General features: G+C 36.0%; 1 protein-coding gene across 1 annotated transcript in view; it reads left to right on the forward strand.

Moving 5' to 3' along the window:
* The window catches only part of LOC101893069 (otoferlin-like), a 159,852-nt gene that overhangs the window by 34,862 nt on the left and 105,534 nt on the right, over positions 1–19,456 (forward strand). The window contains exon 3 of the mRNA XM_059122189.1: positions 4,994–5,189. Within this exon, the coding sequence (XP_058978172.1) occupies positions 4,994–5,189 (196 nt within the window). The remainder of the gene's footprint in view (positions 1–4,993; positions 5,190–19,456) is intronic.

Genomic DNA, 19,456 nt, shown 5'->3' on the forward strand with positions numbered 1-19,456 from the left:
TTCCATTCGGCAAATATTAAAAAATGAGCTCGGGGTAAAGCCATTGAAATTCCAAAAAGTGCAAGAACTTACACGACAACAGAAAGAAAATAGACTCAAAAGAGTTGCTTCGCTTGGCCGAAAGTGATGAACAGCCGAAATTGGTTTTCCCCGCTCCGATGAGAAAACATTCGTTGTCCAGCAGTTTGTAAACAAACAAAATGATCGTGTTTACTTGCCAAAGAGGTCAGTTGAAAATGTCCACCTTCGGTTCGCCACCAAAACTCAAGCGCCGGCCATGGTGATGGTGTGGGTCGCCATAACAGCCGATGGTCGCTCTCCGCTAGTAGTAATCGACCGTGGCATCAGAATAAATGCCGCCAAAATATTCTGGAGAGTGTATTGAAGCTTTAGGCACGCAAATATTTTGGCTGCAAACCTTGGACATTCCAACAGCAATCAGCACCATCGCCATTATCGAACTACTCCGTATGGTACGTCCTCTCGAAAACGGACCAAAAATTACCAAAATTATATCTAGTTGTTATCATATAATATTTTGGACTAAAATGTGAGTATTAGAAGACGCAAGGCGAATCTGAATCGACCCAAAGTTAGTATTTTCCAAACTGTTTGCCAATATAACGTTCAGTACCAAAGAGGACAGCATCGGCTTACTCCGTCTGATATCTCCCTTAAATATTGAGTTATTACTTCGGTATTCAATGGTATTTACGTTAGATATTTTATCTGTGTTAAGATTTTAAGGCCTTCACTGAAAAATCCATTGAAATCTAGAATTGGTTATAAGTAGTTCAATTTAAAACAATGCAGTGAGAAATTGGAGGTTTCTTTCGAATTGAAAGGACATTTTATTACTAGAAAGAATTGTGAGACATTTTTTCCGAAGGGGTTATTGGAGCTATAGCTTGTGTTAATATATAAAAAGGTCATAATGGATATTTTATAAAAAAAATCCATATTTTACACTGTAATTGTCGAAAAATACAGGTGTGCTCTTTTGAAGCTGAACCTCATAAAACAGTTAAAATTTTTTCAAACTTTCCTACAAAACGAAGTCCTTTCATATCTGCAAATTGTAATCTGGAAGGAGAATATATAGGTTAATATATATTTTTTTTAATTTTAAAATGTATTATTAAAATAAGAATTCTTCTCAAAATAAACAAATAATACTTTTCCAAATGTCTCTACAAATACTTATTTACGAGCCCTACAGCGATTGACTTTATGACAATAGCAGCTTGGTATTTTTTAATTTTTCACATTTATTTGCATACTTAAAGAACAAAACAAACATGAAAATTCCAAAGAGAAATATCTTCCATATTTATGTGCCTTGTCTTTGTAATGGCCAAAGTCATAGAAGTCTATTTGCTTTGCTCTCAAATTATTAACTTTTTAAAGCTCCCCCACGCGATACATTAGATACGTTTATTAAATGCTTGCGCTGCTGCACCCGTCGTCCATGGACATGGTTTCCAGCAGTGCTTCTGCACATTCATCAAATGACACCTTCATTTCCCATTAACTCCCCGTTGGGAGAAAGCACTTTTTAATGTACACCACTACTGCGCTACTGTGTGTGTGCCTGTGTCATTCGAGGTGTCCCTGCATCCATAAATAGTACTTGTGCAGGGAAAAATGGTAATATTTGTATGAGGGTTTGTATATTATAGTAGAGTAGAGGTACATATGTATGCGGATGGTGGAAAATTGGTATGCCAGTAATGCTATCATTTTATTGGGACTTTGTTGTGTTCACATGTTGGTGTTACGGAAATTTAAAAATTTAAAGGGAATTGACAATGAATTAATTTTTATGTTAAAGGATCCAACATAATTTCGAAAACATTCTATGAATAGAAGGCTTATGTGTATTAGGCTTATAAAACGATTGTATCCATGGAAGAATCAAAAGAAATATTCTAATTGGAGGTAGATTACAGCTGCAAGTTAAAAGATGTACGACATGCTAAACTGATTTTCTGCACATGGTCATCGATTAGCATCTAATAAGACTTGAGACGGCTACATCATCCTCATCGTATTTTAGACAAACGCACTGCCGCTCAAAATCGACTTTGCCTATTTAAAATTTTGCAACTTTTGAGATATTTTCATAATTTTTGTTTTTGTGTTTAGACGGGTAATTTGGTAATTAAGCTTGCCTTCAATGTTTATGCCCTCATACAAAAAACGGCTTCTCTTTGGACCAGATCCGTTTCAGGATATTTGGAGTCGATCTAGGAGTATCCACCCGTCCTTTCTCTTACTGACTGGTACGCACTATAACTCTCGAAGGGAGTAACCGATTTGGTCCTAACTTGATACATCGTAGTATTATTGTCAAACTTATATCGAGTTCGGAGAGTGGCAAAATTGGTCTACTCCTTCAGGTACCTCCCATAAAATTACAAAAAAAAAAAAAAAAAAAAAAAAAAAAAATATATATATATATATATATATATATATATTTTACTGCACAGAAAGAAAAAGGACAATCTGACTTTGCTACAATATTGCAAATCCTAATATTTGCATTTGTGCTAGGTCAGATTCAAAAATGGAAAATATCGGTCCATTCCATAAAGTGACCCACAAAGGGTCAAAATTTTGAATAACTATAACTCTTATAAAATGTTATGGAAGTGTCTGATTGTCTTCAAATTACACACACCTCAATATTTTCATTAACCCAAGGTCTGGAGTGAAGATCGAATATATCAGTCTACTCCTTCTGGTACCTCCCCCTCAAAGGGTCAACATTTTCAGTATCTATGAAGGTTATGCAACGCGAAATTAACATTCGATTCCATTCAGACTTGGCACATCGCAAATTTTCAATCAACACAAGATCTGTTATTGCCTCTATCATTCCTTCTGGTACCTACCCCACAAAAGGTTAACGATTTGAATAAACAAAACCATGTTTAAATCCGAAATAAGCATCCGATTATCTTTATATTTCACACATCCCATTAATTCTACTAACACAAGATCTTCTGTGAAGATGGAATATATCGGTCCAATCCTTTTTGTACTTCCCCCATAAAGGGTCAACTTTTTGAATGTCCATGAAGCTCATTTAACACAGACAAATATTTTTGCTATTTTGAACTGTCGACACATGAACATTCGTTGTCCAGCAGTTTGTAAACAAACAAAATGACCGTGTTTACTCGTGAAAGAGGTCAGCTGAAAATGTGCACTTTCGGTTGGCCACCAGAACTCTAGCGCCGGTGTGGGCCGCCAGCTGATGGGTGTATTAAAGCCTTAAGCACGTAAACATTTTGGCCACAGACCTTGGACATTCCAATTGGACTCAGCACCATCGCACTCAGCACGCGCCACCCAAGAATGCTTAAAAAATGAGGTTCCTCGCTTCATTTCCAACACACAATTGTCAAAAAATCTCCTCGCTTTATTTCCAGCGCACAATGGCCACCAAAATCTCCGGATACCAATCCTTTGGGCTATTGTGTCTAGAGTATTTTGGAAAGCAAGGTTGCCACTAAAAATACCAAAGTATCGATCACCTCAAGCAAGCGCTTCGCCGGAAATGGGCCAAAATACCGCAGAGCAGCGTTCGGGCAGCGTGTGACGGTTTCATTGGCCGTTTGAAGGCCATAATTCGTTCCAAAGCTGACCACTTCGAACAAATCTAAACTTATCCTAAAATTTGATGCTATTTCCGACATTTTTTGCTTTCATTCAATAAAATTTACAAAAACAAAATGTAAAAATTATGGCGTTTGGCTTTCTTGCAGTTTTTTTATCTCACCGTGTATAGAAGACCTTTTAAAGGTTTTTTGTCTAAAAAAATTGGCATCTCATATAATGTGAAGGAAGTAACCAAAATAGTCCAAACCTGGCATGTCGCATTATTTATGTCATATTTATTTAGGTCCGATACGAAATGGACAATATTGGCCCATTTCTAGCTTCTAGACTCAATTCGGTCGTAAGTGCCAAATTTCACCCCATTTGGGCAAATATTAGATAAAATTTAGCAAAGGTATTTCTGAGCTGTATTTGATAAATTTCCCCAAATATTGTTGTTACAGAGTGTATATTACGGCTGCGGAGGACAAATATAACAAATCGGATGAACAATACATATATAGGAGCTATAGCTATATCTGAGCCGATTTCGATGAAATTTGGCATACTTATTTTCAGGCCTAATTTGGTTGTGTGTGCAAAATTCCATACTATTCGGGCTGATATTACACGTTGAGTGCACAATAAAAAGCAAATCGGACGAAGATATATATGGGAGCTATATCTAAATTTTTACCGATTATCTCCAATTTCAATAGGGTTCGTCCTTGGGCCAACCAAATGATTTGTGCAAAATTTCATCTGTTCACAAAAATACATGGACAGGTGGACGGACGGACAGACATTCATAAATCGACTCAGAATGTGTTTCTATGCAGATCATCAAAAGGAACTATGGGCTTATCTCGTTTCCTTTTGCCTGTAATAAAAAATGCACAAAGACATAATACCCTGACCACCTTGTGATGTAGGATATAAAAATACCAATGTTTGGTATATATCGACTAAGATTTAGATATTGCACCGATGTACATGTTTTACTGATTTTTCTCAAAATTAAATTTCTTTAACTACATTTGACCAATAAAATGACGTACACATCCTATATTTTTGATAATTTGAACCTGAGTGCAACTTGTACTTAAATAAATAACGAAATAAAATTTAAGATTTTTAGGTGCTCATACCTACACCTAATTCTTCATGTACATATTTACAATAAATTTCCCTGACATGACACCTATCGGGGCCAATGTTATTAACATTATTATTTAAATTACACCCACATACAACATTAAAATCACAGCTACAGAATAATGCCTAAATTTTCTTTTTATCTGTCATATAAGTAGAAATGTACAGACACACATATATTATGAAGTACAATAAAATATATATTCTCTTTTTCTTTTTCTGTTTTATTACCCAGTCGTTTATATGGCCTCTGGCGCGTCCTGCCACCGATGAAGAACCTCTGATTGTCGAGCTACGCACACAGACAACAAAAACCCTAATCAGAACAAGTTTAAGTCATGCATCGGGCGGATGGATGGGTGGCAGCCCAGCCACGGGTACCATTACCAGCAGCAGTAAATGTGTCGGTCAATATATGATGCTGATGCAAGGTAAGTTTTTACAAGCTTCTACTTATATACTTACATACATACATACAGGGGTAATCTTTACGCCAATGTGTTTGATGTTGTATGGTTTTTTTTTTCTCCTACAGTCCAGAGATGAAGTGTTTCAGCAGGGATTTTTGTCCGACGAACGATGTTAGTATGTTAATGTGTTTAATGCTCTTAGGCGTAGATGAGGATGTATTTTAGTTTTCACAGAGAATATTTAATATTCGAAAAGAGGGATAGAGTGGTAACTTCTAAGTGCTTAATGGTTGGCTTATGCCAACATAGATATGTGTCGAGATTGAGGTAGATGGAATAAAGTTTACGGATAATAGTTTTTCTATAAAAAGTTTTTTTATTAAACTAGTTTATCTTCAAATGCAGTTTGTTATCAAAGTTGGTTATTGAGAAAGAAAAACAGAAAGTTTCAGAAACTTTGTGAGGGTTATGACTTAATCTCAGATTTGAAGAAAGATTTTAGTTTGTAATACTCATATAATTTTGCTTACAAATGAATGAATGTTCGGCGTTTTAGCTATTGTTTGTGATCACTTTCTTCGGCTTGTATTTCTAGATAATTTAAAATGGCCATAACTCCTTAAATATTGACTCTCCGCGTTTTTAGCTATTATTTCATCATCACTTTTTAGGCTTGAATTTCTTGGTATTTAAAAATGCCCATAACTCTTTAAATACTGACTTTTCGGCGTTTTAGCTATTATTTGTGATCACTTTTTTAGGCTTGAATTATTGAATATTTCAAAATGGCCATAACTCCTTAAATATTGACTTTTCGGCGTTTTTAGCTATTATTTGTGATCACTTTTTTACTTTTACTTTTTTTACTTTTAAATTTTTAAATATTTTAAAATGGCCAGAACTCCTTAAATATTGACTTTTCGGCGTTTTTAGCTATTGTTTGTGATTACTTTTTTAGGCTCGAATTATTGAATATTTTAAAATGGCCATAACTCCTTAAATATTGATTTTTAGTCCTTAAAATTGACTTTTCGGAATTTTTAGCTATTATTTGGATAACTTTTTTAGGCCTGAATTATTGAATATTTTAAAATGGCCATGACTCCTTAAATATTGACTTTTCGTCGTTTTTAGCAATTATTTGTGATCACTTTATTAGGCTTGAATTATTGAATATTTTAAAATGACCATAACTCCTTAAATATTGACTTTTCGACGTTTTTAGCTATTATTTGTGATCACTCGTTTAAGCTTGAATTTCTAGAATTTAATTTAAAATGGCCATAACTCCTTAAATATTGACTTTTTGGGGGTTTTAGCTATTGTTTGTGATCACTTTTTTAGGCTTGAATTTCAAGATATTTTAAAATGGCCATAACTCCTTAAAATTTTGATTTTTCGGCGTTTTAGCTATTTTTTGATATTACTTTTTATACCCTCTACCATACTATGGAGGGTATATTGACTTTGTCATACCGTTTGTAACTCCTCGACCCAACAAAGTATATATATTCTTAATGAGCGTAAAATTCTAAGTCGATTTAGCAATGTCTGTCTGTTGTAATCACGCTATCTTTCGAACGATTTGAGAAAGAAGGCTACAACTTTGCACGCATGTTTATATGCCAATTTTATAATTGGCCGTATAGGTCCACGTTTTCATATAGCCTCCATATAACGGTACCCCCCGATATTCGGTATTCTGGTGAATAGTCTCGCTAAAATCATCAAAATACCAAATATCGGGAGGTACCGTAATATGGGGGCTATACCAAAACGTGAACCTATATGACCCATTTTCAATACCAAAAGTCCTGCAGACATAATATACATTTGAGTAAAATTTTATCAATCTACTTCAATTCGTTCGGAAGCTAGAGTGATTTCCACAGACGGATAGACGGACGGACATCGCTAAATCGAAATAGAATTTTATGTTGAGAAGAATATATATACTTTATGGGGTCTACAATAATTTCGAACCAGCACTGTATTCTAAACAACCATTTTGGTTTCTAATGGACACCTCTGCAAAATAAAAGCACATGTTTCAGATAAGGTTGAATAGTCATCTGACCAAGCATACGTGCAAACATGAAAGTACATACGTTTGCCATGCTTTTTATAAAACTTTCAGGTTTCTTTGCTGTTTTTTTCTTCACTCGTCTATGCTGGTTCAGGTCTTCGCACAGCTCCGATATAACTGTACCTCCCTACATACGATATTTTGATAGATTTTTTTTTTAATTTTGAATTTGAATTTGGTAATGGCTTATGACAAACAATACCTATGTAGGTCCACATCGTATAGACCCCAGTATAGCGGCTATATTCGTTTTTATACCCTCAGCCATATGGCTACAGAGGGTATATATCATTTGATACGCCCAAAACGTGCCTAGTCGAAATAACGGTTTTAGAACCTAGGTCTCTTTGGACCAAATCCGTTTCAGAACATTTGGAGTCGATCTAGCGATGTCCGTCCGCCCGTCTGTCTGTCGGGCTAGCTGGCTACATCGTAATATTTTTGTCAAACTTAGATCGAGTTCGGAGATGGGCAATATCGGTCCACTCCTTCTGGTACCTCCCCCACAAAATATTGAAATTTTGAGTACCCATGAAGCTCATAAAACGCCAAATTAACATCCGATTCTATTTAGACATGGCACATCTGTCGAAATATTTACATCATATTTTTGGGTCCGATAGGAAATGGGCAATATTGGCCCATTCCTTCGGGATCTGCTCCATAGAGGATCAAACGTTTGAATAATCTTAACACTAGTCAAAATATATTTAGATAATCGAACATAGGCTGAGGGTATATAACTGGCGGCAATACCTACTGATACTATTTAACTTGTTTTTTTTAAATTTAAACAGAATTTTTTAAGGATTCTATTTTTTGAAAATTTTCAAATTCGTCCCAAATGGCGGAGGGTAATCAAAGTTCGGTCTGGCCGAACTTACTGCTTTTTTTTTAACTTGTCTAGCCTTGAATTTGTAGATATTTTAAAATGGCCACAACTTTTTGAATATTGACTTTGACTGAGGATTGCCATTTTATTTATTTCAAATCTCATATTTCAAAATCATATCAATATTGACATTTATTTCAATGATTCAATACACAACGCACATTTTCCTTCCGACACACAAGGTCGTAACGCATATAAATCAAATATAAATTACTAACAAAGAGAAAAGAACTTTTAACTCACTTTTCAGGGTCAAGTTTATTAAGTGGTTCCTTTGTATGTATGTGTGTGTGACGAGAATTCAATACGCAACAATTTCTACAGAAACTAACAAGGACATATATTTCATTAACATAAATTCTTTGAAAGGGGTTTTGTCTGGGGCTGAAGAGCACTTTGTATAGCCATTATTATATTCACACGAATATCCAACAGTTTACAAGAATTTTATGAAAATTGGTTACAAAGAAATTCTTTTTCTTTTTCAAAGTTTCCAAACATTTTTGGTTAAAAATTGACATTAACTTGACTTATTTTCGTCAAGTTAATAAATTCAATTTTTTTACACTTTCACAAGCATGGAAGTGTGCCATTCATTAGCAATGGGGCTTGTATGGAACTTAAGTGCTGTAGAGCCATTGCCGATGTTATGAATGTGAAAGAGAGGGAAGGGGGAGAGATTCCAGAGATGGAAAATATCAAAAGTAATATGCTCTGCACATGGCTATGAGGTCTATAGTCCATGTCATAAACTCATATTGAAGCCTTTAAAACAGTTCAAAGCCTTTGAATATACAGGGTGAGATGAAAAAGCTGCAACCAACTTCAGACTGCTGTCATTTCTAAGCCACTCGTCCGACAGCTGTTAAAATTAATCCAGTGACAGCTCATTATATTTTTTACAAGCGTACAAAAGCATTTTGGTGAGAATTTTCCTGAAAAACAGTTATTCGTGTTGGAATTCAAGCGTGATAGTGTGATTTCTTTATATTTGGCTGGAAAACCACAAGTGGCTATCGTTAGAACACTCCCGTATTTAAATGTAAATAAATCTTTTGTGTCTCGTACCATCGCTCGTTACCATGATACTGGTAGCGTAGCCCGACGTCAAGGAAGTGGACGGAAGAAAACAGCAACATCAGCAGAAGTGGTTCGCAGTGGCCGAAAATTGGCTGGTGAGCTGAACATATCGCAATATTCCATTCGGCAAATATTGAAAAACCAGCTCGGGGTAAAGCCATTGAAATTTCAAAAAGTGCAAGGACTTACACCACAACAGAAAGAAAATAGACTCAAAATAGCAAAAGAGTTGCTTCGCTTGGCCGAAAGTGGTGAATTGCCGAATTTGGTTTTCTCCTCTCCGATGAGAAAATATTCGTTGTTCAGCAGTTTGTAAACAAACAAAATGATCGTTTTTACTTGCCAAAGAGGTCAGCTGAAAATGTGCACCTTCGGTTGGCCACCAGAGCTCAAGCGCCGTCCATGGTGATGGTGTGGGCCGGCATAACAGCCGATGGTTGCTCTCCGCTCGTATTTATCAGAAAAAATGACGAATATTATCGCGAAAATATTCTGGGGGATGTATTTTGGCTGCAGACAATGGACATTCCAACAGGACTCAACACCGTCGCACTCAGCACGCTCCACCCCAGAGTGGTTACAAAATAAGCTTCCTCGCTTCATTTTCTGCGCACAATGGCCACCAAAATCTCCAGATACCATTCCAACGGATTGTGTCTGGAGTATTTTGGAAAGCAATGTCAGCACTAAAAAACCAGTAAAGAAAGTCTTAAAGTCTGGCGGGGCCGACTTTATGATACCCTACACCACTTTGCTAATTTAGTAGAGCTCCGCATAACAATTATATGTTTTTATGGGAGAATTCAATCATACACGCTATGATTATAACTATAATTTAAAGTTCAAAAGACTAAATATGCCGAAGCATTTGTATCTTTTAAATTCGGACTTGGATAAAAATATATATGGAAGCTATATCCAAATCTGAACCGATCAAGATAAAATTTGCCAAAGATATTTCTGAGCTGTATTTGATGTATTTCCCTGAATATCGTTGTTACGGAGTACATATTCGGGAGTGGGTAACAAATATAACAAATCGGATGAACAATATATATGGGAGCTATATCTGAACCGATCTTCACCAAATTTGGCATACTTGCTTCTAAACTCAATTCGGTCGCATGTGCCAAATACCATCCCATTTGGGCTAATATTAGACGTTTGGTGTACAATAAAAAGTAAATCGGACGAAGTTATATAAGGGAGCTATATCCAAATCTGAACCCATCTCGATAGAATTTAGTAAAAGGTATTTCTGAGCTACATTTGATATATTTCCCCAAATATTGTTGTTACAGAGTGCATATTACGGCTGCGGAGGACAAAAACAACAAATCGGATGAACAACATATATGGGAGCTATAGCTATATCTGAACCGATTTCGATCAAATTTGGCATACTTATTTTCAGGCCTAATTTGGTTGTATGTGCACAATTCCATAGTATTCGGGCTGATATTACACGTTTGATAGATATATATGGCAGCTATATCTAATTTTTTACCGATTATCTCCAATTTCAATAGGGTTCGTCCTTGGACCAAACAAATGTTGTTTGGAACATTTCATCTCAATCGGATAATAAATGCGACCTGCATTTTATTCACAAGAACACATGGAAAGACGGACGGACGGACTGACATGCATAAATCAACTCAGAAAGTTATTCTATGGAGATTCTCAAAAATAACTATGGGTCTATCTCGCTTCGTTCTTACAAACAAATGCACAAAGACATAATACCCTTACCACTATGTGGTGTAGGGTATAAATAGACTCAAAAGAGCCAAAGAGTTGATTCGCTTGGCCGAAAGTGATGAACTGCCGATTTAGGTTTTCTCCGATGAGAAAACAGCAGTTGTAAACAAACAAAATGATCGTGTTTACTTGCCAAAGAGGTCAGCTGAATATGTTCACCTTCGGTTGGGCACCAGAACTTAAGCCCCGTCCATGGTGTTGATAACATGACATAACAGCCTATGGTCGCTCTTCGCTCGTATTAATCGACCGTGGCATCAGAATAAATGCCGAATATTTTTGCGAAAATATTCTGGAGGGTGTATTAAAGCCTTGGGCACGCAAACATTTTGGCCGCAGACCTTGGACATTTCAACAGGACTCACTCAAAACGCGCCACCCAAGAATGGTTACAAAATGAGGTCCCTCGCTTCATTTCCAGCGCACAATGGCCACCAAAATCTCCGGATACCCACCCGTTGGACTATTGTGTCTGGATTATTTTGGAGAGCAAGGTTAGCACTAAAAAATACCAAAGTATCGATCACCTCAAGCAAACGCTTCACCGGGAATGGGCCAAAATACCGCAGAGCAACATTCGGGCAGCGTGTGATTGTTTCATTGGCCGTTTGAAGGCCATAATTCCATAATTCCTACCAAAGATGACCAATTCAAACAAATCTAAACTTATTCTAAAATTTGATGCTATTTCCGACATTTTTTGCTTTCATTCAAAAAATTTTTAAAAAAAATTTGAATTTGTTGCAGTTTTTTATCTCACCTTGTATTACAAATATTTTCAACTTTTTCTCTTTAAAATTTTCGTTTCAAAATTCCAAATCCATGCTAAATTGCGTTGAAATAAGTCATTTACTTTTCTAAAGAACCAGGTCATTTACACAACCACAACAGCACTCTCCTACCCCTATTGAATGCAATCCTTTTGTCGTATTATTAGCACTTCTTATGTGAAATATCTTGGAATTTTCACATTTCCATTTGCCAGGGTTAAATACAAGTAAATATTTTCTACAAAACATTTAAATTCAAAACAAAATGCATGACCATCATAAACTAGCCGTGGGCTGAATTTTTAAAAGAAAACAGAAAGAACCCCGTCGTTTCATACAAAAATAACTTCTTGTTTGTTTGTTTTGTGAGACCCTTGACCCACAAACAAAAATATGCAAAAATTGCCTTAGCCGAGAAAAAAAGGGGAGGTAGGAGAGCCAACCCTCCACCAAAAAGGATGTAAAACTTAAAATAACAAGAAAAACAAAAAAGCAATCATCATCAACATTGCCGTCGTAGTTATCATCATCATCCTCATTGCCATCATGAAAAAGCAACAAATTGCAGTAGCAACAGTTCTGTTAACCAATTCGCTTCTTACACAGATGTACTTCCTAAAATGATTTTTTTTGTCCGCACTGAAGAACCCAGACTCGAGTACACGTTAGCATCCTGACAGAATGTGTAATGCTCGTCAGAGTGAATGCAAGTGCAAGGTCACAAATCACAACATGATTTTTATAGTATAAATCGAAATGATATGATGTATGGGGTGGGGTGGTGTAATAAATTGGGTACAATCAAAATCTATAAAATTGGCTACATAGGAGTTGAGTGAAAGGTATACGGGAAAGCCATCAGACTTATGGTTACGGGACTATACAATTAATAAAGAGCAGTGAAATAACTGATTGAGACTCAACGACCAAACGAAACGGCTGAAGGTAAAATATGGGAATTTTGGTGCGTGGGTAAGTGATAAGGCCTAGTTTTTGGAAATTTGTACTAAGAGGGTACGAAAAATTGTATACTTTGTATGTTCCCATAGTTCCTTTTGATGATCTGCATAGAATCACAATCCGAGTCGATTTATGCCTGTCCGTCCGTCCGATGTATTTTTGTAAACAAAGTACAGTCCGCATTTATTGCTCTATCCAGATGAAATTTTTCACAAATCATTTGTTTGGCCCATTTGGCGATTTCGCACATACAACCAAATTAGGCATGAAAATAAGTATGCCAAATTTGATCGAAATCGGTTCAGATATAGCTATAGCTCCCATATATATTGTTCATCCGATTTGTTATTTTTGTCCTCCGCAGCCGTAATATGCACTCTGTAACAACAATATTTGGGGTAATATATTAAATGTAGCTCAGAAATACATTTGCTAAATTTTATCGAGATCGATTCAGATTTGGATATAGCTCCCATATATAACTTCGTCCGATTTACATTTTATTGGATGAAATTTGGCACTTACGACCAAATTGAGTCTAGAAGCTAGTATGTCAAATTTGGTGAAGATCGGTTCAGATATAGCTATAGCTCCCATATATACTGTTCATCCGATTTGTCATATTTGTTACCCCCAGCCGTAATATGCACTCCGTAACAACGATATTCAGGGAAATTTACAAATACAGCTCAAAAATACATTTCCCAAATTTTATCAAGATCGGTTCCGATTTGGATATATCTCCCATATATATCTTTAACCGATTTTAAATTAATTGTGCACCAAATGGGCAATTCAAGTCCGAATTTAAAAGATACAAATGCTTCAGCATATTTAGTCCTTTGAACTTTAAATTATAATTATAATCATAGCGTGTAGGATTGAATTCTCCGATAAAAACTTTTAATTGTTATGCGGAGCCCTACTAAATTAGCAAAATGGTGTAGGGTTTCATAAAGTCGGCCTGCCCGACTTTAAGACTTTCTTTACAGGTTGTACTTAGTTTTTGGGACAGTTTGGTTTAGGGAGAACGGATGAATCCGAAATTTTATATTGGGGTCCCTGGTTTTATATTGGGGTCCATGATTTTATATTGAGGTAGGTTTGCGATAAAGATGTGGTTTTGAAAATGTGAACTACAAGTGAACGAAAAGTACTAAATCGTACTATAATTGGTACACTTTGGTATTAGGTGAACGTGTAGTGCTTGATATCTGAAATTTGGTATTAGGGTCTCGGTTAATTTATAGTCTGGACATATGGAGGTGGTTTCGGAAATGTGTACCATAATTGTACAAAAAGTATTAAATTTGGTATTGGTTGGAGGGATAGAGCTGGAATACTCAAATTTGATACAGATGTCACTGTTGTTGTTGTAAGAGTGAAATGTATGCTCTGTTGTTTATAGACTGTTAATCCGGTTATTCTTCGATGTCCAGTTTTAGGAATTCTACTACTTTTTTGAGCTGTAGCCAGAGATTCTCTGGACGGAGTTGGGTAGGCTTGGCTGGACAATTTAATAGATACAGCATATTATGCGGGCCTGAATCACAGGGCAGGCGTTCTGCACATCTTCGTCAATTCTTGCCCAATATGAATTGAGACGGCTGCACCATACGGAACGTAGTTAGACCAACGTTCTTCAGCTGCAATGGATGGGAAGCGGACTCCGAGGATGGAATTCATATTATAATTGTCAACTACGTCTGCGACTGGATCCGTATGAATGCTATTCAAACCCGCTTGATAGGCTTCATAATCTAGAGGCTCTCCCCTATATTGCTGGACCTCTTTCTCTAGATCATGCAGCTCCTTACTGGCACGCCTGGGTAGCGGAGTTCTATCCACCATATGGTGGGTAGGATGGCTCCCACGTAAGGGAAGAATCTTCGTCTCCTCATAAAAATGGTCCACCGGAGTCATGAGGAGGCCTCAGGGCGGCATTCTGGCAAGCCTGAAAACTTTTCCACTGCGTTGCACTTGTATTTGCAGACCACATAGGAGCCGCATAGCTAACCACAAATCGACCTATCGCTTTATAAGAGGTCAACAAGCTGTCACGATGTCATTGTTGGTGTCTGTGATTATGGATGTGGTTTTGGAAATGTGTACGAAATGTGCTAAATACATAGTTCTTAATTTCAGATTGAGTAAGTGATATGGCTGGAATCGTTAAATTTAATATTGAGGTCTCTGTTCGTATCTGCAATTGAGATATGAAGGTGATTTTGGAAATGTGTACCATATCTGTTCGAAAAGTTCTAAGTGGTACTAAATTTTGTATTGGTATTGTGAAAAAGGAGCTGGTTTTGGAAATTCGTGCTATAATTGTACTAAATGTCTAATAACCTTTAAGGTAGAGTTTAGTATATCCGTATATCAGAGGTGGCTATAGCTCCAATATTTCTCCGATTTGGTGATTAAGATCCTCACATCGTTATACGCACTCAAAACCAATGATATTTGGTAAAAGATATCAGGAACTACTCTCCACAGCAACAGCACCCCACAACAATTGTTTTGGTACTAGATATCGGATATAGCTTATCGGTATATAAAAAGGCTACACAAAGGCCCTAAACATTAGGCTGAGAACCTTATATTCCAAATCAAATCACTTGGAATTCCCCACATGACGCTATTTATGCAACCACTACGTCAGGACAAATTGCAGTTAATTTAATTATACTTTTCTCAACACTTTTACACCTTCCCACTTAACAAGAGCACCTACATATATTCACATTATTGCCATGACCACATTAAAGCAGCAGCTGCTCAAATGTGCAACTCAAAGAGAATGTGTAACAGATTTCCGAGAATGTAAAAAACAACTGCAGAAACCACAAGAGTGATAATAATATTAGGCTGTTATGGAATAACATAAGTATAAGTTTAAAAATACAGATCTTGTAAATATTCCGGGAATTTCGAACAGAAAATAAAAAATATTATTTAACAAATAAAAAAAACAGTAAATTCGGCCGGTCCGAATTTGAATACGCCCTACTATTTGGAAAAACATTTTTCAAAAAAAAGAAAAAAAAATACCGAATATCGGGGGGTACTGTTATATGGGGGCTATACGATATCGTGGACACATATAAACAATTATCTTTTAGGGAGTAAAGTACTCACAAGGAACTCCTTGTGTGGAATTTCAAACAATTCTATTGAAAAATGTGTCTAAAATCATCAAAATATCGAATATCGGGGGGTACCGATATGTGGAGGCTATACGATATCGTGGACTTATATAAAAAATCTCTCTCAGGGATTTTCAGATATAAAATTGTAATAGAAAATATTCAACATATTCAAGGTTTATAAAATATGAAGATTCTTAAATATGGGGTTTTTTTTTATTGATGACCCTTTAATTTAACACAAAACTGTTGCTGGAAAAAGGCGGCAACTCTTACATTGGACCATCGTGATATCCAATTTTATACGAATCTTCTTGGATTTAAAGGGGATTTCATTAATTAAAAAATATTATCCAAGACTAATATATAATTTGGTATTGAGGTCCGTTACCAGCTTCGAAGAAGCTGAAGTGCAAAATCCACAAAACCTATAGCTATACATATCAATGTGTTTTCGTAAAGGTGTAGCTAGGCTAAATATTATATTTCGTATAATATATCAGGGTATTATTTAAATATATTGTCTTTGAGGAGGCATACTCATAATTCGGATGAACCATATATGTGAAAGCTATAACTATATCGAAACAGTTCTGAACATATTTAAATAAGCGGAAACGTTTAATACATTAAAAACGATTTTGTGTCACTGTATTGTGTGGAACTTCAGATCTCGCCATTGATTTACAGTCCTTACGCATTCTGACTTGAATTTATATAATGGTCTCATACCTTGCATATCCTTAGAATCCTACCTTGATTTGAGTACAGGGTTGCCCATATTCGACGGACCCATCTGGCAACGCCATAACTTTTGACAGAGATGTCACATCGCTTAATGACATACCGCGTTTGAAGCGTCAGTCCAAGCAGATTTTTACCATGAACCAATACACGCCACGCGAGCGCTCTGAAATAGTTGAAATTTACATTCAACAGAAGAAGTCAATTGTGAAAACTAAACGTGCTTTTAAAACATTAAAAAATGTGAGAATGCGCCTTCTAAGAACACCATTAAGCGTTCATACGAAAAATTTTCGACTGGTAAGGCTCTTTCTAATCCGAAGAGGCCATATAAAAGTCGACCAAGGCGATCGGCCGAGAATATCGCTGCCGTACGAGCCAGTGTTGAGAAGTTCCCAAGAACATCCCAAAAACGCCGTTCTCAGCAGTTGGGCATGGCTCGGTCCACTTTACAACGGATTATTCGCATTGATTTGCATTTGTTCCCGTACAAAATTCAATTGACGCAAAGAATGTTGCCTGCGGACAAGCCTCGTCGATTGGAATGGACCCAAAGGGCCCAAAGGTCCGTCGAATATGGGCAACCCTGTACTTATGAAGGTCTCACGCCGTGGAATCCACGCTAATTCTCACTGGTTAACGAAAGGTCGTAGGTTTGTTACCTGTATATGCTGGCATGAGTAATTATTAGGTTCTCTTGTTTATCCTTGCCAGAGTACTGGCATAGGCTTACAAACCCCAGCTCTCGTTGCATCCTCGCAATAGAACCCAGACGTGTTGAATAAGTATTAAAGTCTGTCGCCGCATAATCCTAACTCGGGTCAATGCCTTTTACAGCAGAAGATGTCAAGTTACCGTGCTATAGAATCCTTTCTAATATATTCTTGAATACTTTTTAAGGTTTTTAGAAGTAGACCCCTAATAGTCGAAACATAGCCTATTTAGAAGGGCTGCAAATTTTCCAAAATGCCTCCAGATGTGTTATTATCTTTCCTTGATTCAGAGGGTATATACCATTCTATATATATATATATATATATATATATATATATATATATATATATATATATATATATATATATATATATATATATATATATATATATATATATATATATATATATATATATATGTTCTGGATCAGCGTAACATTCTAAGTCGATTTAGGCCGCCTGTCCGTTTTGTTATAATCACGCTATCTTTCGAACGAATTGAGGTGGAAGGCTAAAATTATGCACACACATGTAGGCAGGTTAAGTTCTTAAATGGGCCACATGGGTCCACGTTTTCATATAGCCCCCAAATAACGGAACCTCCCAATATTCGGTATTTTGATTATTTTAGCGACATTATTCACTGTTTAAATTTCGTATTGGGAGACCTTAATGGTTTCTACAACCTATGGAAAAAAAAGTTCGTATGCACGTCCACGTCTTCTTATAGCTCCTATATAACGGTACATCCCGATATTCGGTATTTTCTTGATTTCAGCGACATTATTTAACAGAATTATTTCAAATTTCGTATTTGAAATTCGTAATGGATACTACAGCCTATGACAAAAATGTTTGTAGGTCCTCGTCTTCATATAGCCTCTCTATAACGGTTGCTCCCGATATTCGGTATTTTGATGATTTTAGCGACATTATTCACCTGAATTGTTTCAAATTTGGCATTCGAAGTTCGAAATGGATATTTCAGCCTAAGATAGAAAATTGTCTGTGCAAGTCCACGTCTTCGTATATCACCCATAAATGGTACCTCCCTATATTCGATATTTTGATAATTTTAGCTACATTATTCACCGAATTTTTTATTCAAGTTCCGCATTTGAATATTTTAATAGTTTATGACAAAAGTTGCCTATGCAGGTCCACTTCACCGTATAGACACTAATATAAAGGCAACATTCGATATTTTTAAGATTGTAATAGATTTTATTTTATTTATTTATTTATTTATTTATTATTATTATTATTATTTTTTTTTTTTTTTTGAAAATTTCCAAAATCGTTCCAAATGGTGGAGGGTATTCAAAGATCGGCCCGGCCGAATCTACTGTTTTTTTTTTTTTTTGAGTGAAGGATAACATGCGAAAATAAATTATCTACTTTAAGAAAAATAGGAAATTTTTAATAATGGCTATTTATACATATTCGTACACATAGCTAATTACAACGATAGATATGTCATTAATTTTAAAAGGAAAAAAAATGGAATTATTTTCCAAAACCCTAATAAAAATTGTTCGTCACACCCTAATGTTCCCACATTTTTACAGATGTTTCAATGTTTTAGTACTTTACGTAGGACATGAAAAGCAATCAAACAAAATAACAAATACTACAAAGATATACACCAGAGATGATGAGTATCTGCCAAAAATTACAAAGACAACAAGTTCATGGTGCCAACAACTACAACAACACCGGCCCGAGAGTATTTGCAATTTTAGGTCAAGTTCAAACCTCTATGGCATGGTTTGCTACATTTTGGCAAACAAAACCTTAATGGAAGTCTAAACAAAGAGCTGAAATTATTTCCGAATTCATTTCAAGGCCAATAATGCGCACTATACGAGAAGAGGAGGGGGAGGAAGTTGTGAAAAGCAAACAATGCATGCATTTGCAATTTAAATAGAATTTGAAAAATTTCAAATTGAGCTTCTGGTACAGTTGATGGTAGTAATTTCGCTCTTTTCAAACAACAGCGAGCAACAAAATATTTTACGTGAAACCATTCAAGTGGCAAATATGAATGGTATTTCAATGTTGCCAAAGGAAGGACCGGAATGTTGCACATTGTTTTTGAGTGGCAACATGTTGTTCAAAAGGACTAGAGAAACATTT

The sequence above is a fragment of the Musca domestica genome, unplaced genomic scaffold, assembly GCF_030504385.1.
Source record: "Musca domestica strain aabys unplaced genomic scaffold, Musca_domestica.polishedcontigs.V.1.1 2, whole genome shotgun sequence".
Lineage (NCBI taxonomy): Eukaryota > Metazoa > Arthropoda > Insecta > Diptera > Muscidae > Musca > Musca domestica.